We start from the raw sequence: 17,006 nt of genomic DNA on the forward strand, positions 1-17,006 counted from the left end.
GCGGGAGAGAGGTCGGTGTACCAGGATTTTGGGGCTGGCACTCGTGATTCGTTCACTGTCCCCTCCCGCCCCCAGTGACCCGGAGTTGTGACCTGGGATGCCACACGTTCATTGGAGAGCTGTGGTCTTGAGCCAGCTCTAGACCCCACTGTCACTAAGGGAAGGGACCTTCCCACTCCTCTGCACGCCCCCACCCCGCCCCCCGCCAAAGGCCTTCGGTTGCTGCTCTGGGAAGTTGGATCTCCCCTGGAGGCGGGCATCTGCTTTGAACTTCGGGCGGAGCCCAGGATGCGGGCCATCCGAGGACGTCCAGAATACAAAGGTCTGGTCACCCCAGCCACAGAGCTGCCCCGGGTGCAGCGGGATGAGACTATCGCAGCAGCTCCGCCCCCGCGGAGCGCGGAGCGGGCGGGGTCGGGTAGGTGGAGCCAGCGTGACCTTGGTCACTCTCCCGCCGAGACAGCCCCGGGGGTGGGACTCGCCGTCTCTATGGAGACCGAGAAACAAGGGAATAATACGGCGGAACCGCCCGGCCTGCAGTCCCGCCCCAGAGCCGGCAGGGAGCAGAGCTGCGGAGCCGCCTAGTCTCCTGCGTCCATCGGTCCATTCTTGCGTCCTTCTTTCTGTCCATCGAACGTGCACTGCAGGAGCAGCCACGAGGTAGAAGCCGGTAGGAGACCCCGGCGCCGACCACTCTAATCAATATCCTGCACGATAAGAAGGGGGTGGGGTGGGAGCGGCCTGGGAGGGGTCTCAACCCTGGATGGTACCGAGTTGAGGACACGAGCTGAGCGGTCCTGCGCTGGGCCCAAACGTTCCACCCCCACCCCCAACTCCTTGCTGATTGATTACTCCAGCTGTCCCAGCGGGAGCGAGCGTGGCCTGCAGACCCCTGGGACCGGGGCCTGTGACTTGGCACCACCTGATCAGCCTGAAATTACCAAGAATCCATCTTCTCACAGACAGGAGTGAGCACAGGTGCAGGGTCCTGCTAGGCCCCTGGAACAAGCATCCTGTGGCACTCAAGCTCCCCCAGACTTTACCCTTGGTGAACAAAGTGCGGGTCTCCTTCAGATTGCTGGTGGGAGATTGCAGTGTAGGGAGAGGGAAGGGGAGTGCTGTTTGAAAGGGATTCTGGACCCACCGAGTTGCTGCAATGTAGGAGCTGTGGGTGAGCCCAGTTCCAGAAACTGCAATTTAGGGATGGGTGAGTGTGGTGACCCGGGGAGGGTTTTCAGTGTTAAGGCCAGTGGTAGTGGAAGGGGGGTAGGCAGGCAGGCAGGCTCCAGGCTGTGGTCACTGGAGGCTCTATTATAAAAGGGAGAGGTGGAAGATAGTTGCTGAGGACACAACTGAGGGTGTGGTCAGGGGCTGCATATGTATGGAGAGAGGGTGAGTTGTGAGGCTCTGGTTAGGGGTCTCAGTAAGGCCTGTGGGTGTGTGGACGGGGGACCCAGTCCCAGGGCTTCCCGTGTATGGATGGAAGTGGCTGCAGTGCAGGGCTGAGGGTGTGGTCAGGGAGGCCTCAGTACCAGGCTGTGTTACATGGAGGGAGTTTCAGTGCAGAGCTGAGGGTGTGGTCGGGCACTGCAGTGGGTGCTGTGGGCAAGTGTGGGGAAGACCCTTTAGTGCAGGGCTGAGGGTATTATTGGGGGGCCTCAGTACAGGGCTGTTAGTATATGTGTGGGGCGTGCATGCTGAGGGAATGGCCTGGGCCCTTAGTCCCAGGGCTGTGGGTGTGGTCAGGGGACTGCAGTAAGGGGTGTGAGGGGCACTTCATTGCAGGGCTGGTGTGGTCAGGGAGGTCTGAGTACCAGGTTAAGGGTTGTGGTCAGTGGGACTAAGGCCGAGGGTATGGAGGGCCAGGGCTAAGTGCACACAGCTGTGAGAGTGTGGACTAGTGTGGTGGTGCTCAGGGTGTGGCCAGGAGGCCTCCATAGAGGGCTGAAGGTGTAGACATTGGGGAAGTGTGCTTCAGCGCAGAGCAGAGCGTAGGTGTGAGGATTACAGGGCCAAGGCCACAGTCTCACTTGCCATCATGCCTCTAGGGGCTCATAACTCTACAACCCCCACTCAGGCTAGCCCCTCAATCTCCTGCTCCTCCTAAACTCCACAAATTGGGACGTTACAGCCCCAATGGCTGGAAAGGGGCCAGGAAGCCACGGTTGTGCCCCAGGTGCTGGGAGTGCTGATATGCCCCACCCGTGAGCCCATTCTCCAGCCCAGCCCAGCAGCACTGGGAGCTTCTCCCTGAGCTGCCCTGACACCATCCTGCCCTTAGCAACATTCTCCAAGCAGTACCACCCTCCCTTAGCAACTGTCTCCAGGCTTCACAAACTGTGGCCAGGCCAGCCCCAAGTTCCCCTTCCCTCATGTTTTTGTTTAACAGCAAATAGTAACAAGGTCCCAGCTGGGCCAGCTGCACCCCTGCCTGTGCTCTGGCTCCCTTCTCAGCCTGGGCTGGGTCTTGCTGGGTCCTCATGACCCTGAGAGAGACACTGTCCTCACTAAATACCTGCCCAACCAGCAGCCTGGCCTGGTACTGACCCAGCCTGGCATGGAACTCCCAGGGAGGGGGCCCGCTCTGCCACCCTCACTTCCACCCAAGCAGGCCTTGTGCCAGGGCCAGACAAAGCCACGGCCCCAGCTGCTGCTCTCACAGTTTTTCTGGACAGTGCTACTCTGTTCCCAGCCTGGTGCGAGCATCATGATTTCATCTTCTGAACTCCACTCTGAGCCAGGCTGGCATTAAGTGACAGGACCTTTCCTCTCGGGGCTCTTCCTCACGGCTCTGGGGCCCAGTCAGACATTGAGTGCTGGCCCCTTTCTGCAGGCAGCTCCATCTCCAGCTCTGAGGGTATGTGGCAGAAGTGCCTGCAACTTCAACCTTGCAGGTTTTGAGGTAGAGGCAGTGATGCTCTGTGCCTTGGGGGGTGGGGGGGAGAGCTTGGCTAGGAGGTGACCAAGGTGGGTCCCTAACAGGGTGGCATGGCAGCGAGCACAGACGTGGCTGGGCTGGAGGAAAGCTTCCGCAAGTTTGCCATCCATGGTGATCCCAAGGCCAGTGGGCACGAGATGAATGGCAAGAACTGGGCCAAGCTGTGCAAGGACTGCAAGGTGGCTGATGGAAAGGCTGTGACAGGGACCGATGTCGACATCGTCTTCTCCAAAGTCAAGTGAGCCCCAGGCATTCCCTGCTTCTGATGTTCCTAGAAGGGGAATTGGGGGGCTGGAACCAGGGAGGATGTGGAGAAGGGGGAAAACTCATGGTGTCCACATACCTGGCAGGGGGAAGTCTGCCCGGGTCATCAACTATGAGGAGTTCAAGAAGGCCCTAGAAGAGCTGGCACCCAAACGATTCAAGGGGAAGAGCAAGGAGGAGGCCTTTGATGCCATCTGCCAGCTGGTGGCAGGCAAGGAACCAGCCAACGTGGGTGTTACTGTAAGTGCCCTGATGGTCTCGGCTGGCCACTGAGGGGGGTATGGGGAATCTTGGCTGGGGTTGGAAGGGCTGGGCTCCCTAACCAGGTACCCCTGGGGGAACTCTGTCCAAACAGAAAGCAAAAACAGGGGGTGCTGTGGAACGGCTGACTGACACCAGCAAGTACACGGGCTCCCACAAGGAACGCTTCGATGAGAGCGGCAAGGGCAAGGGCATTGCTGGGCGGCAGGACATCCTGGATGACAGTGGCTATGTGAGTGCCTACAAGAATGCAGGTACCTATGATGCCAAGGTGAAGAAGTGAGGCCTGGGAAGGCCCCCCCTAGCACGGCTGCCCCTGCCAGAGGCTCAGGCCTGGGCCTAAGGGGCATGTGGAGCAAGAGAGCCCGGTCCCCTCCTTGCTGGATCTGCCGCCCAGCGCTTCCTGCCCAGCCCTATGGGGCCAGCCCACCAGACCTCTGACCCAGACTGCTCTGCATCCCCTTCCCCTTTTTCTTTCCTCCTCGACTTCTGTCTGTCTGGGGAGAGTCTGTGCCTATAGCCTCACCACCCCAACCTAGCCCCGGGCATGGCTAACCCCTGCCTGCTTGCCTCATATTTAAGCTGCTGCTCTGGCCAAGTGCTAATTCTTACCTGGACCTCAATAAAGCCACCTTTTGTACCAATATGGCCTGGTCAGGTATATGACAACAAGGGTAATGACATTCACACCCCACGACCCCTCAGTGTCATCAACCCCTTCCAAGTTGCACTCTGCTGATTCTTCCACTGGCAGCCCTGCCCAGAAAAAGACACACACCAGGCCCCTTCCATTAGCACAGAGCCAGGCTGAATGAGGATGCTCTATAGGGAAATCAAAAGCCTTTTACCTCAGCCCTGACCTAGAGTTCTGACATCATGGCTACCTTCCCGCAATTAGGGCCTCAGTCTTGGCCTCTCTGCTTTCACAGCAGGGGGGCGATGAGACAGCAAACTCAGACTAGGCTAAGCATTGGTGGGGCCCAGTGCCAGGCCTCAGCTCTAAGCTTGCTGACAGGCCTCCACTCCAGAGGGCTACCAAGGTGAGTCATGCTGGGCTGCATCTCAGAATATCAGAAAATGCAAGACAGCAGACAGTAGACAGTTCAACTCCCAATTTTATAGCTGAGGAAACTCAGGCCCAGAGAGTGAAGGGGCTTCCGCAGAATAGAGGCCAGAACCATGCCTCTTGCCTCCCTGGCGAGGCTCTTTCTAACACAGCAAGCCCCAACACTGATTTCCAAAAATGAGGCTGGATGGCCAGCGATAGAACTTGGCACCCAACATCAGCCTTTGACAGGTGAGCAGGGTGTCCAACAGTGAAGGGGCCTCTTCTTGCTGATTCCCTCCCATCTGTTCATCATCCCAGGTTGCAGGGCGGGGGGGGGGTCTCTCTCTGATCCTGAGAACTCCTGGGAGCTTTCAGATCAACCTTTTCTCCCCTCTGAGGTTCTCAATGTTAGGCCAGAGTTATTCCCAAGTCTAAGGCTTTGGGGCCAACTCTCCTTCCCTCCTGCTGACAAGTGGGCTGGATGGAACTTAGGGACTGCCCAGAGTCCCTAAGAGTGCTAGAAAAGGCTTAAAAGGCACACATTCACAAATATTTTTTCTTCACCCAGATAACAAAGCAAAGCAGCACAACTGTTTATTCCCTCTCCCTCGGGCTGTTCTAGGATGTTCTTGCCCCAGGTGGCCCCAGAGTCCCTTGAGCCCAAAGTCACTTGGAGCGAGGGTAAAGAGTGATAGTGTGGCTTGGAACAGAGACGCTGGGGGGTGAGGTGAGAATTAGAGAGCAGAGATCATCACCTGGTCACAGCAGAGCCTTGCCTAATGGCTGACTGTTGTGGGATCCTCCTGACTCCGCTGACCTTGCATTGCTCAGGGAAGAGTTTCAGACAGCTCTACCTCTCCCACCAGCATACAGTAAGAGGAATACTTCCTCCAGCCCTGGGGAATTGGTTTAAATTGCAAGCTTACTTAAATTAGCATAATAGGAGAGAAACCCAAATCCTGCAAATTGGCCTGGTCCAGGTTATTAAGCTATTAAGCTGCAGGTGAGATTACCATCCAGTGCGTATGGGAGCAGCAGTTTGGCCCCTCCTATGATTGGCAGTGTGGCTTAGTGGAGCCCAGAGAGAGAACTGGCCGAGTCCCGAAACTCCACCTTGTAGGGGTAAAGCCCCCTCTTCTTTAAAAGTGGTTATGGAGCCTGTGGGAAATCAAGGCCCACCCGGAGCCAGGAATACCCTTAGTCTAGCCGAATCTGGTTCATGGCAGGAACTGACCAAACAATGCCACTTCAGCCCTTCAGTTATCACTGCTCCATCTCCGCATAGCCTCCTCATGGTGGAAAGCTTTGGGTACCCTCGCTAGCAAAGCCAGTTGGGCAAGGAAGAGAAGTTAGGATCTGTGGGATGGAGCCATTAAAACCCTCTATGTATAGCTGGCGGGAAGGCCAAACCTCAGAGGGGCCCTGCCTCTCCTTTTGGAGAACTTCCCTGAGGACCTGTTTTCCATCCCAGCCTTGTTTCCTTCTTTCTCCTAATAGTGCCAGGCCCAGGGTGAGGAATTCTTGTCCACTTATTTTCTACTTGCTTCAGGGGTCTTCCCCCACTCCATGTTGAGCCCACTTAGCCCCATAGGGCAACAACTCTTTGGCCCTTCCCTTGATGCCACCAATCCCAAGGGATTGACCAAGGGCCACACAGCGAAAATCAGAAACACAGTTGACCTCTGCACGAGTGGCCAGCAACCCTAGAGAGGGGCCTGGCCTAGGGTAGGACCAGCCACTTTCAGTGACAATAGAAAATAGAGTGGAAGGTGACTTAGTCTGGGTCAGGCTCTTTGCTCCTCCTTAGAGGTACCCTGAATAGGTTCTGGGCTAGCATTCTCAGATGTTCATAGGAGAAGGAAGGGAGGGCTGGGTTGTAGAAAGAGGTCCGTTATCCCTGCCCCCACCTCCCCTAGCCCCCATCGGCTGTCCAGTAAGTTGGCCTGTGCACTGGGCTGGGATGGTGAAATATGACAACACAGGGCTGTAAGGCTACTAGCTAAGGCTACCCTACCTGGGCAAGGCTTAGGCTCTTTGGAGGCCTCTCAATGGGGCCAAGACAGGCCCAGGAAAGCGGGGAGGGGGGCTCTTCTTACTGACACTTCCAGAGAAAACGAGCTGACTCTAGCTCCCTCAGAGCCATGCAGCTCAAAGAAACTTATGGCTCCTCTGTGCATGCTCCTTTTGGGAACCTACGTAAAATTGAGAGATCTGTAGATTTTATTTATAACTTAGAGATGTGTGATCTTAGTTGTGATCTTCATGTCTCATTATTACAGCAATAGCTCTCCTTCCCTGCACAGCACCTAGGTCAGGGCAGCAAATAAGTGTCTAATCTTTCCACCTGTCTCTCTCTCTGACATGACCCTGAAGATGAAGAGAAGTACAATATGACATTAGGTTGACAGTCCTTTGCCCTCTACAGCTCTCTGGCAACATTAGCTACTTGTGCAACCTTGAAGTAGAGACATACCTAGAGCCACTTGCATTATCTTTTCCCATTGATGCCTAATCAATCAGGATTAAAGAAAAGATTGATCCTCAGTCTGAAATACAAGGTACTGACATGTAAAGTAGATGCTGAGCCCAAAGCTAACTTTCAGAAGCCACACCTCTGGTCTAGACTGCACCAGCCTTCTCTCTCATCTCTCTAGCTCCTCTCTGGTCCACTCCACATGGCCGGAGGTCAATCCACTCTTCTTATAGAGAAAGCTTCTCAAACACAAATCTATTGAATACTACCCATCTGCCTTCCCAATCTAAAATCTTTAGGGAGCCATGCAACCTAGCTCCTGTGTATCTCCTCTCAGGCCCTCCATTCTCTGAATGAACCATGTTCCTTCCCATTTCATGGCCTTTGCTTATGCTATTTCTCTCTGCAGCTCTCCCCACTGCCTCTGCCCTCAGTCCTATGCTTTGCCTGGTGACCTCCTATTCAATTCTTCAGGTCTTGGTTGAAAGATCATTTCTTTAGGGGACATTTTCCTGATATCACACCTCCCTCCCAGGCTAGGACAGGTCCCCCAGTTATATACTGTCATGGCACCATGACCTACATCTTCCCTGCCCAGTGATCCCTCTGGGGGCCCCAGACTCTCCTACTCTGTACTCTTGCCCTAGGAGGCTCTGCACCCCCTCTACCTGGTACCATTGTACTCATTCTGCCAAGCTTCCACTCAAACAAGTCCTCACTGATGCCTTCTCCAATTCTCCAGAGTAGGAATTACCTACTCTCTGTCTGTCTTTCCAGGATCTCTCTAGGCTTTTATTTAGGCCTGTTTGGTACCAATGGCAAGCTTTGAGCTCCATCACACAAACTGTTGGCTGCTCCAGGAAGACACCGGACCTTGTCACCTTTTCACTATGGTGGGAGAAAACCCAAAACACGTTTGATGAACTGATCAATAGAGGTTCTCCAAAATTTCTGCTAACACAAAACATACCTGGCCATGGATGTTCTTTTTAAACTTCCTACTACACAGTTTCAACTGACACTTGGGAAAAATGTCTAGTGTTATTTTCTTTTTGACATTTTCAGCCAAACGTTTCTATGTGATATGATGCCTAGGACTAAGTGCCAACTATTTATGTGGTCAGAAGGAAAGAACGACTTGATGGGAGGAGATAAAAAGAAATAAAAAGGACCAATACAGTATAATTAAAGTAAGATTTTTTTCTTAATCTTGAGAGTGAATACCACCATACTAGTGGCAATAACACTGAGAGCCCCCTGGGGCTGAGAGGGAAGCTGCAAAGAAGGTGTGCAGTGCTAGCTCCATAGACTAGGCTCTGGGACAGAGTCTGAAACACTCTGTATTAGATACTGACCCGTATCATGTGCCACTGGTGAGGAGGAAGACAGCGTGCTTTTCCCAAAGGGCGATGATCTCCCCAAATGATGACTCTTCTCAGGAGGCAGGAGTGCTTTCCCAGAATAACCTTTTTGCTCTTTAGTCAGCTGCTGCAGCAGATACTCATTAGTTACCACCAGGGATCTGAGGCATGGGGAAAAAAGACAGTCATGAAGTCATAAAAGCAAAGTAGTTGCCATTCTGACCTGAAATGTTTGCTAAAGATAAATGTAAAAAATAAATAAATAAAAATAAAAAAATAAATGTAAAATGAAGTAACATCTTTAAATAGAAAGAACTGTCTGATTTATGACTTGGTTATTTTAAAAGCAGGCGGACAGTTTATTTATTCATTGCAGTTCTGTTTATGTTCCAGACTGACTGTAGCAATAACATAGTTCACATTTTATATAGTGATTGTTCTGTTCTTTCCAAAGCACTTTCATGATGAAGTAAGTAGACGCACTGGGAGACTGGCACCTGACCAGGCCTCCAATTTCTATCCCCAAATCTTAATTTCTACTTCTTCTAATCTGTCCTGCCTCTGCAATTAAACTAATGGTGCTAGTCATGACTGTATTCTTGGACTCTGTATTACCATGTAATGTTGGAAGCTATCAGAGACTGCCCCTCCCCGCCAAAAAAGATGCATGCACAATGTTATTCACTGCAGCACTATCTGCAACAACAAGATACTGTAATGTCCATCAGCAGAGGACTAATTAAATACACACACAGTGGAGTCCTATGCATGTATCAAAAGGAGTGAGAACTAACTCTATACACCACTGTGAAATGATTTCTAGATAAAATGTTAAAGCAACATTATGCCTCTTTTTATATAATAGAGGGGGAATACAAATACACACCCACACCTGCAATGGAAGGCTGGTGGGAAGGAAGGAAAGGATAGAGGAGACAGATAAGGAAGCTAGATTTGTCTGAATTTATCTGATTTTGTGGATCTGACTTTGGGACCATGTAAGTTTTACATTAATTATACACAAGATTAAATCAAAATAATAAAAATATTCCCTATGAATCAAACAAAATGAAATGAATTGAACCTATTTATTGAATTGATGGTTTAACAACACACAGAAGAATTATTTCAAGTTACTCTAAAATATAGCATCACTAAAGATATATATCTTAATGTTCTCAAAGTGTGGTCCCCAGGCCAGAAGCAAGAGCATCACCTGGAAACTTACTAGAAATGCAAATTCTCAGTTCCCAACCCAGATCTGCTGAATCAGAAACTGGTATGTTCTGGAAAGCAGTATTTTGATCCCTGAGCAAACTGGCCTGGATACAGGTGGTTTGCACACAGAATAGAGTTAATTTGAAAAGTATATAGATATTAACTTGCCAAGTAAAACAAAGGAGATAAAGGAAAGTAAATATCTGCTTCCAGAAGTCAGCTAGATGGACCCAGTCCTACCTCTGACTTTCGTGGAGAAGGGCCACTGTCTCCTCCAGCTTTTTCAGCTGGGCAAGCTCCTGGTTCAGGCAAGCCACCTGCATGTTCAGCTGTTGGTTTTTGCGCAGAAGATCATCTACAAAGGTTACAGTAGCCAGGGGTGAGAGGATTCCAAGCGGCTAGTCTTTGAGCAGAGCTTGAGTGATCAGGGAGACATCTTGAAGAGTTGGGGGCCCCACTGCACCTACCTCCACACTCAATTCACCATTCCCTCCCTTGGAGACAGCAGATATAGTGGCAAGAATATAGGGTTTCACAACAGACATATCTGAATTAAAATTCAACCACTTAATCTTGCACGTTAGTTCATTTTTGTGAGTTTCACTACAGCTAGTAACCCTGCCGGGTAGCACTGTTATGAGGAGTCAGTGAGACATCTGTGCTCACATAGCATAGGCAGTCAACAAATATTTGGTCTCCTTGTATTATCCATTTTAGTTCATGGAATGTATGTCCTTCACTCCGTACGGAATATGTGAAAACATCTAGAACTGTGTCAGGCACATGACAATAGCTCAATGAGTGCTTTCAGAAACTGGCTTTGTGGCCAAGGCATTCATATCTAGCTTTCCAAATATGTTGCCACTGCCTGCAATAATAAGGTAGGTAAAAGCACAGGAACTCTGGTCCTAAGCAAGTCAGTCTTCTAGAACAGTACTTAAACTTTAATATGCTTACAGATCACCTGGGGATCTTTTTAGAAAACAGATCCTGATTCAGTAGGTCTGAGGTGAGGCCAGATTTTCTATATGTCTAACAAGCTCCCAGGTGATGCTAATGTTGTGATGTGTGACTCACATTTTGAGTAGCAAGGTTCTGGAAGGTGGAAATCAGGGCTGCAACAGCTGTATTTATCACCAGTAATCCAAAATAGAGAACTGGGTCTCATGGCTGATTGAAAATAGGTATCTAGGGCTTCCCTGGTGGCGCAGTGGTTAAGAATCCGCCTGTCAATGCAGGGGACACGGGTTCGAGCCCTGGTCTGGGAAGATCCCACATGCCGTGGAGCAACTAAGCCCGTGCGCCACAACTACTGAGCCTGTGCTCTAGAGCCTGCGAGCCACAACTACTGAAGCCCACGTGCCTAGAGCCCGTGCTCCGCAACATGAGAAGCCAATGCAATGAGAAGTCTGCACACCGCAATGAAGAGTAGCCCCTGTTCGCCGCAACTAGAGAAAAGCCCGCGCGCAGCAACGGACACCCAATGCAGCCAAAAATAAATAAAATAAATAAATTTATTTAAAAAAAAGAAAATAGGTATCTAGTGAATAAACACCTATTTATTTTCAGTGCAGGTAAGTGGAGAATGATGTCTTGATTATTCAGGCTTATGAATATCAGATAGTGATGAGATTCAACTCTGGAAATTCAATGCTGATTTCCAAATCAAATTCCTCATTCAAATCCAAATACCCATAATGTTTGTTTGTGGGTGCTTAGCTAGAAGCTTAAAGTCGAGGTAGACTTTATCTACCTAAACTATACTAATAATAAAGTAGTACAAATCAAGAATTCAATGGGATATTATTATTCACTTATCATAATGGCAAAAAAATATAATACCCAGTGCTGGCAAGGGTGAAATGAAAAGGCATTCAAATACATACTTACTGCCGATATGAGTGTAAACTGAAACCATCTTTCTTGGGAATGATTTGGCAATGTGTAACAAAAACCTCAAAAATGTCCACATCTTTTGACCCACTAATTCTACTTCTGGGAATGTCTGCTAGGAAAATAGTCTAACATGTAAACAAAGATTTATATACACAGATATTAATAGCTGCATTATTTATCACAGCATAAATATTAGGACTCTCAGCTCCATCAGAAGAGAAGAAAGAGAATCTTAGAGAAGCATTTTCACTCTAGGATCTTTTCTTCTATTTCAGGTCTTTCGAATGTTTGGAAATTCTTAGAATTAGAATTATTTATAATATAAAAATGGCAGCTTTATTTATAATAGCTAACATTAAAAACAACTATATAGAGGACTGAATAGAGAAATATGGTATATTCATGTAACATTATAGGAAATGCCTGTGCTATTAAATTAATAACATTAGGTTGTAGAAATCAGATTGCCTAGGGTAGAGAGTAGCGGGAACTGAGTGCACAAGGGTCAAACTTTCTAGAGTACAGAAGTGTTCTGTATTTTGATGGGGATGGAGTTAAATGAATATATATATCTGTCAAAACTCATCAAACTTAAAATGTGTGTATTTTGTTGTACATAAATTAGTTTTTAAAAATCAAGACACAAATTTTAATTCTGAGTTAAATATATGTATAGGCATATGGTGAAAGAAAATATACCAAAAACACTAATTGTAGTTATTTCTGGGTAGTGAGATTATATTTTCCTTATATTTTTCAAACTTTCTGTAAAGAACAAGATCTTCTGCTATAATCAGAAAAAAATAATGACAATAATAACACATTTGTAAATGCTTTACACTGATAAAAGAGTAAACTCTTTTACTCTGGTAACTCAAGTCACCTGCATTACAACTCTGAGGCTAGATGGTTGTTTCCATTTAGGAAGCCATGTGAGCTCTGGATGACGAAGCTTATTAAACGGGCCATCTATAAACAAACGGTTGTCTTGGGATGCACCACACATTGCTTTCCTGAACTTACCATAAGTGTGGGACTGGTGCCCACTCACAATTGAGGTGGTAGCACCTTCCTCCAATTGCTGGATTTTTTCTGACAAAATGAGGTTTTCCTCCAGCACTCTGACCAGTTTTTGCTTCAAACTTTCCTTTAGATTAGAAAACAAAATACAAACACATTAAGAATCTGAAATTCTGAGGAGTGCTTTTAGAAAACTGAAACAATCTTTCCTCTGTTTAGTGATAAACTGAATGGAGGTCAGCATCTCTCTTTCTCACTAGAATTTTAATTCATTGGTAAACATAGCTCAAGTGCAGCAAACAAATTTATCACATGCAATTGCAATCTTTCCTGTGAGTTATCCACTACTCTTGCAGAACAAGTGGTTGTTTTGACAAGTGGCCAGCATCTGAGTCACCTATCTAAAGTTTCTAGAAACTAAACTTGATGCCTGAAAATCCTCTAATGTTAAGAAAAGGGGGGAAAAAAAGCCTAAGAATATGAGTCCCTTCTTTCCCTTCCAGAGCCAGCAGCCTAACACTCTAGGAATGGCCCCTGGTTTAGGGCTCTCCATCAGAAGGGAGGAAAGATAATCCCAGAGACATCTAACTTCCCTCATCTGAATCAAACCATAACCTTCAAGAACATGGTCCTAAATGTTTTTACTCTAGGGCCTTTTTTTTTTTTTCTTTTTCCATTTCAAGTCTTTCCTTAGAATTTTTGGATTAGGGCTAGGATTAGGGAGTCATCCCTGCAAAATCTCCAAGCTGTCCCTGCAAGTTTTGTGTTCCAGATTTGCACAGACTGACTTTTCTATATTTCAGTTCAGAAACATCTAGGTGCTCATGGTGATGATGTTCTTTATGGCACAGACATGTTCTAGTCTTGCTGCCCCATCCTTTTCTAGTAAAGGAGGAGTAGGAAAAGAAGACGAGAGCAGCATACCATGTCATTAGGGACCAGCTGCCCCGTCTCCTTCAGTTCCATCTCCCTCTTGTGGAAGGCTTTTGATGTATCTTCAGGATGTGAGCGACACCACTGCTGAGAAGGAGCAGGGACTACCAAAGTCAGAAGCAGATCTCGGGCAGGACCTGCCAAAAATTCAGGTTGGGCACACGGGCCAATCTTAAAAGCTAAAGCACAGAATTCCTAGTCAATAACTACCAGCTCTGTAGGACAAATAGGGTAATCTAATATCTCCTTTTTTCAAGAATTTAGTAAGTGGCTGTAAGAGATGTTTCATGATGGAGATAAAAAATTATGGGCTTCCCTGGTGGCACAGTGGTTAAGAATCCGCCTGCCAATGCAGGGGACAAGGGTTCAAGCCTTGGTCCGGGAAGTTCCCACATGCCGCGGAGCAGCGAAGCCCGTGCGCCACAACTATTGAGCCTGCGCTCTAGAGCCCGCGAGCCACAACTACTGAAGCTCACGTGCCTAGAGCCCGTGCTCTGCAACAAGAGAAGCCACCGCAATGAGAAGCCCATGCACCGCAACGAAGAGTAGCACCCGCTCACCGCAACTAGAGAAAGCCTGCGCACAGCAACGAAGACCCAGCGCAGCCAAAAATAAATAAATAAAAGACATTTAAAAAAAAAAAAGAAAAAAAGAAAAGTTAAACCCAAACAACTTTAAAGTTTCTAGTTCTTACTTAAACTTTTACCACCACCAACAGCTCCTTGAATTCTTCTTCCATTAAACAACAAATAAACACATGGGGACAATATTTGCAAAACCGTTTTCCCCCAATTTCCTAAAAAAGAAGCCCTAAAAAAGAGTCCACGTCATCTAGTCATTGGAGTTTTTTGAATCATATTTTTCGAATCGAATATTTCAACAGGCATCTCAGAACTCTAATGATCAAACCCAATTTCTGTTGTATTTATTGTTGGCACTTTCCCAAGGATCATAAAATCCTTTTGTAATCATTAACATGACCATGCTCTATTTTATATCTCATCACTCAAAGACTGTCAAGAAAAAGTTACAGGAGGAACAAGACAATTGGTACACGAGGGAAGAGTGCTGATAAATACAAACAGGGAAGGGAATTCCCTAGAGGTCCAGTGGTTAGGACTCGGTGCTTTCACTGCTGTGGGCCCGGGGTTCAATCCCTGGTCGGGGAACTAAGATCCTGCAAGCTGCTCTGTGCAGCCAAAAACAAACAAACAAGCAAACAAACAAACAAACAACAGGTTAGAAGAAGATTATAAGAAAAATGCAGGTTTGTCAATCACTGTGTGGCTGAGAAATTTTGGTAAGTGATCATGAGAACAATTTTCCCTGCAAGTTAAGGGGACTGAGTGGCTTTTATCAGAACATAGAGCAGAAACACAAAGCAGAAGCAAGGTCTGAGCCTTTCTCCAGGAACTGAGAATGCACTCACTTACCCAGAAACTTCTTGTTGAGGAGGAGGGAGCCGGAACCGTTCCAGTGCTTATCCACAAGCTCCAGGAGCTGTCTGAGGACAGTGGCCACATGGGATGTTCTGGCAGAGATCGGGGGACTGTGGTTTCCTGGCAAACCATGCAAACTGCCCAGGTCACTAGAGAGAGGCTCAAGAAAAAAACCAAAAAACCCAACCATTTGTCATTCTAACACAATAAGGGAAGTAAAAATCCAGACATTTAAAGTGTTAACATTAAAAAAAGAAAAAAGAAAAAAAGAAAGTTGGTTTCATCTTTCAGTTTGGATTTGAATAGAATATTAATGTCCAAGGCAAATACAATAATATATACAAGGATAATTTCAAAGGTAACAGTATCTTCTATCATAATTTTCTGTAGAGATTTTCAGAAGAAAACAAAAAATGTTTTAACACCTATGTCTATGGCTCAATGTATTATGTTATGTAATATGGAAAGATTAAACTGCAGAACATCTTTTAAGGTATTATATATCATAAAATAAAATGGGGAGTAATTTAATAAAAGTTATAACTCATAAGCTTATATTTAGTATATTAATATATAATAAACATAAATATCTTATAACATTTTAAATGTTATGTTAAATGTTATTGTTGGACCCAGTACTAAAGATACTTTTTATTCAGTAAGAATCTTATGTATATAGATGTATAGGTAGAGCTCTCCAATGAAACTCCCAATTGTTTATTCATTCAGATATGATGTATATGTCTATTTATTTAGTCATGTCTGAATGAATAAAAAACAATTGGGAATTTTACTGGACAGATCAATCTACAAATCTTTTCTGTAGGGTCTCAAGGGAATTCAAGAAAGCTGTTATATATTAAAAACAGCCAAATTATTTCTCAATCTTTGGCTCTTTTGATATTAAAACTATAGATGATTAATTAGATAATGCTGTCATATATGACAACTGTGAAGCAGAACACCAGACAGTGATACCTATGACTTGAGTCACACAGGTGGCCTATGATTAATAAGGAAAAGCATTACAAATGGGATAAACATTTATTCAACAGATCTGTACTGAACACTGATCACGTGCATGGAGAGTTCTACATAAGGACTGTGAACATATGAAGAAGTAAAAGATGAGGTCCTTAAGAAGTTAACAGCCTGATTAGGAAGAAAAGTCAGAGAAAAACTGGTTACACTACAAGCCCACTTTAGAGGATCTTGTCAAAAATGGATATTTACTGTCATTGGTTTTTCATGTATTGGTAATTCTGTGTGCGCATCATGGAACAACTTAGAAACACGTACATGCCTTTATGTATTTTCTTTCATTTATCACAATGTGGTGAGAGCGGGGGATAATTTTTTTTATGAACTTTGGAATAATTTTGTTACTTTTAATTTTCAGCAAATTAAAAGCTGAAAAGCCATGCCTCATGGCTTTTTTAAAAATTAATTTTTATAATTTGTCTATGATTCTAAAGTCAGCTGGTCAAAAATAAATTTTCACAAATTCATGTTTGGTTTAATTTTGTGTGTTTTTTTATATGGGATTACTTTTTATAACTTTTTAAATGCTCTTCTGATTTATACCTTTCTAGAAACTGAACAGTGTATTTCTTTTATATTTATATTCAAACAGCTCTTTTATAACTTTTCATATAAAGAAATATAGTATCTAACAGGAAAAAAGAAATGGGAATTTTTTAAGATAGTCCAGAAAAGTGCATTGAGATTTTAATTGCTGTTTTAACAATCCTATCACATGAAATAGAGGTGAAAAAATCTCCTAGAATACGTCTTATTAATATAGCACCCAAATATCCTAAGTGTTGCTGTACCTTCGCCCTAAATACATTAACACCAGTGCTCTTGTCTGGAAAAATAGGCATCAGTGGCTGAAAATGGAAAACAAAAAAGGACCAGAAAGTCAAAAAAGTATTACAAGACTGCCCTCTTTGGTGCACAAAAATTACAACCACCTCCAAAGTTTTGAAAACTGAATAGAAAGTATTTGAAGGGTAAAAAAACCAACCAACGAAACAACAACAAAACCCCCTTATAAACCCATGTCAATGTGCAAAAAGATTTCCATCAACTGAAAAATAAGTGACTAGAAATAGTTGTTTTTGACCAAATCCCCTGCTTTCTCACAAGGCAGTAA

The 17,006-nt window shown here is 45.9% G+C and overlaps 2 protein-coding genes across 6 annotated transcripts in view; one reads left to right on the forward strand and one right to left on the reverse strand.

Moving 5' to 3' along the window:
- The first annotated feature begins 398 nt into the window (after positions 1-398).
- TPPP3 (tubulin polymerization promoting protein family member 3) lies at positions 399-4,098 on the forward strand. 5 transcript variants are annotated; one of them, XM_061173116.1, is made up of 5 exons: positions 483-670; positions 2,693-2,857; positions 2,983-3,176; positions 3,289-3,442; positions 3,558-4,098. In XM_061173116.1, the coding sequence occupies exons 3-5, from the start codon at positions 2,989-2,991 to the stop codon at positions 3,744-3,746; spliced, it is 531 nt and encodes a 176-aa protein (XP_061029099.1). In that variant the 5' UTR covers positions 483-670; positions 2,693-2,857; positions 2,983-2,988; the 3' UTR covers positions 3,747-4,098. The 5 variants fall into 5 exon arrangements, with proteins under 5 accessions (XP_061029101.1, XP_061029099.1, XP_061029100.1 ...); XM_061173117.1 differs by having other exon boundaries at positions 2,803-2,857; XM_061173118.1 differs by lacking the exons at positions 483-670; positions 2,693-2,857 and adding an exon at positions 399-418.
- A 4,118-nt stretch (positions 4,099-8,216) lies between these two features.
- LRRC36 (leucine rich repeat containing 36) overlaps positions 8,217-17,006 on the reverse strand; it is a 48,663-nt gene continuing 39,873 nt past the window's right edge. Inside the window, exons 10-14 of the mRNA XM_061172873.1 lie at positions 14,846-15,011; positions 13,404-13,549; positions 12,483-12,606; positions 9,804-9,918; positions 8,217-8,506 (exon numbers count right to left, since the gene is read on the reverse strand). Of these exons, the coding sequence (XP_061028856.1) occupies positions 8,281-8,506; positions 9,804-9,918; positions 12,483-12,606; positions 13,404-13,549; positions 14,846-15,011 (777 nt within the window). The 3' untranslated portion in view covers positions 8,217-8,280. The remainder of the gene's footprint in view (positions 8,507-9,803; positions 9,919-12,482; positions 12,607-13,403; positions 13,550-14,845; positions 15,012-17,006) is intronic.

This window comes from Eubalaena glacialis, chromosome 18, assembly GCF_028564815.1.
Source record: "Eubalaena glacialis isolate mEubGla1 chromosome 18, mEubGla1.1.hap2.+ XY, whole genome shotgun sequence".
NCBI lineage: Eukaryota > Metazoa > Chordata > Mammalia > Artiodactyla > Balaenidae > Eubalaena > Eubalaena glacialis.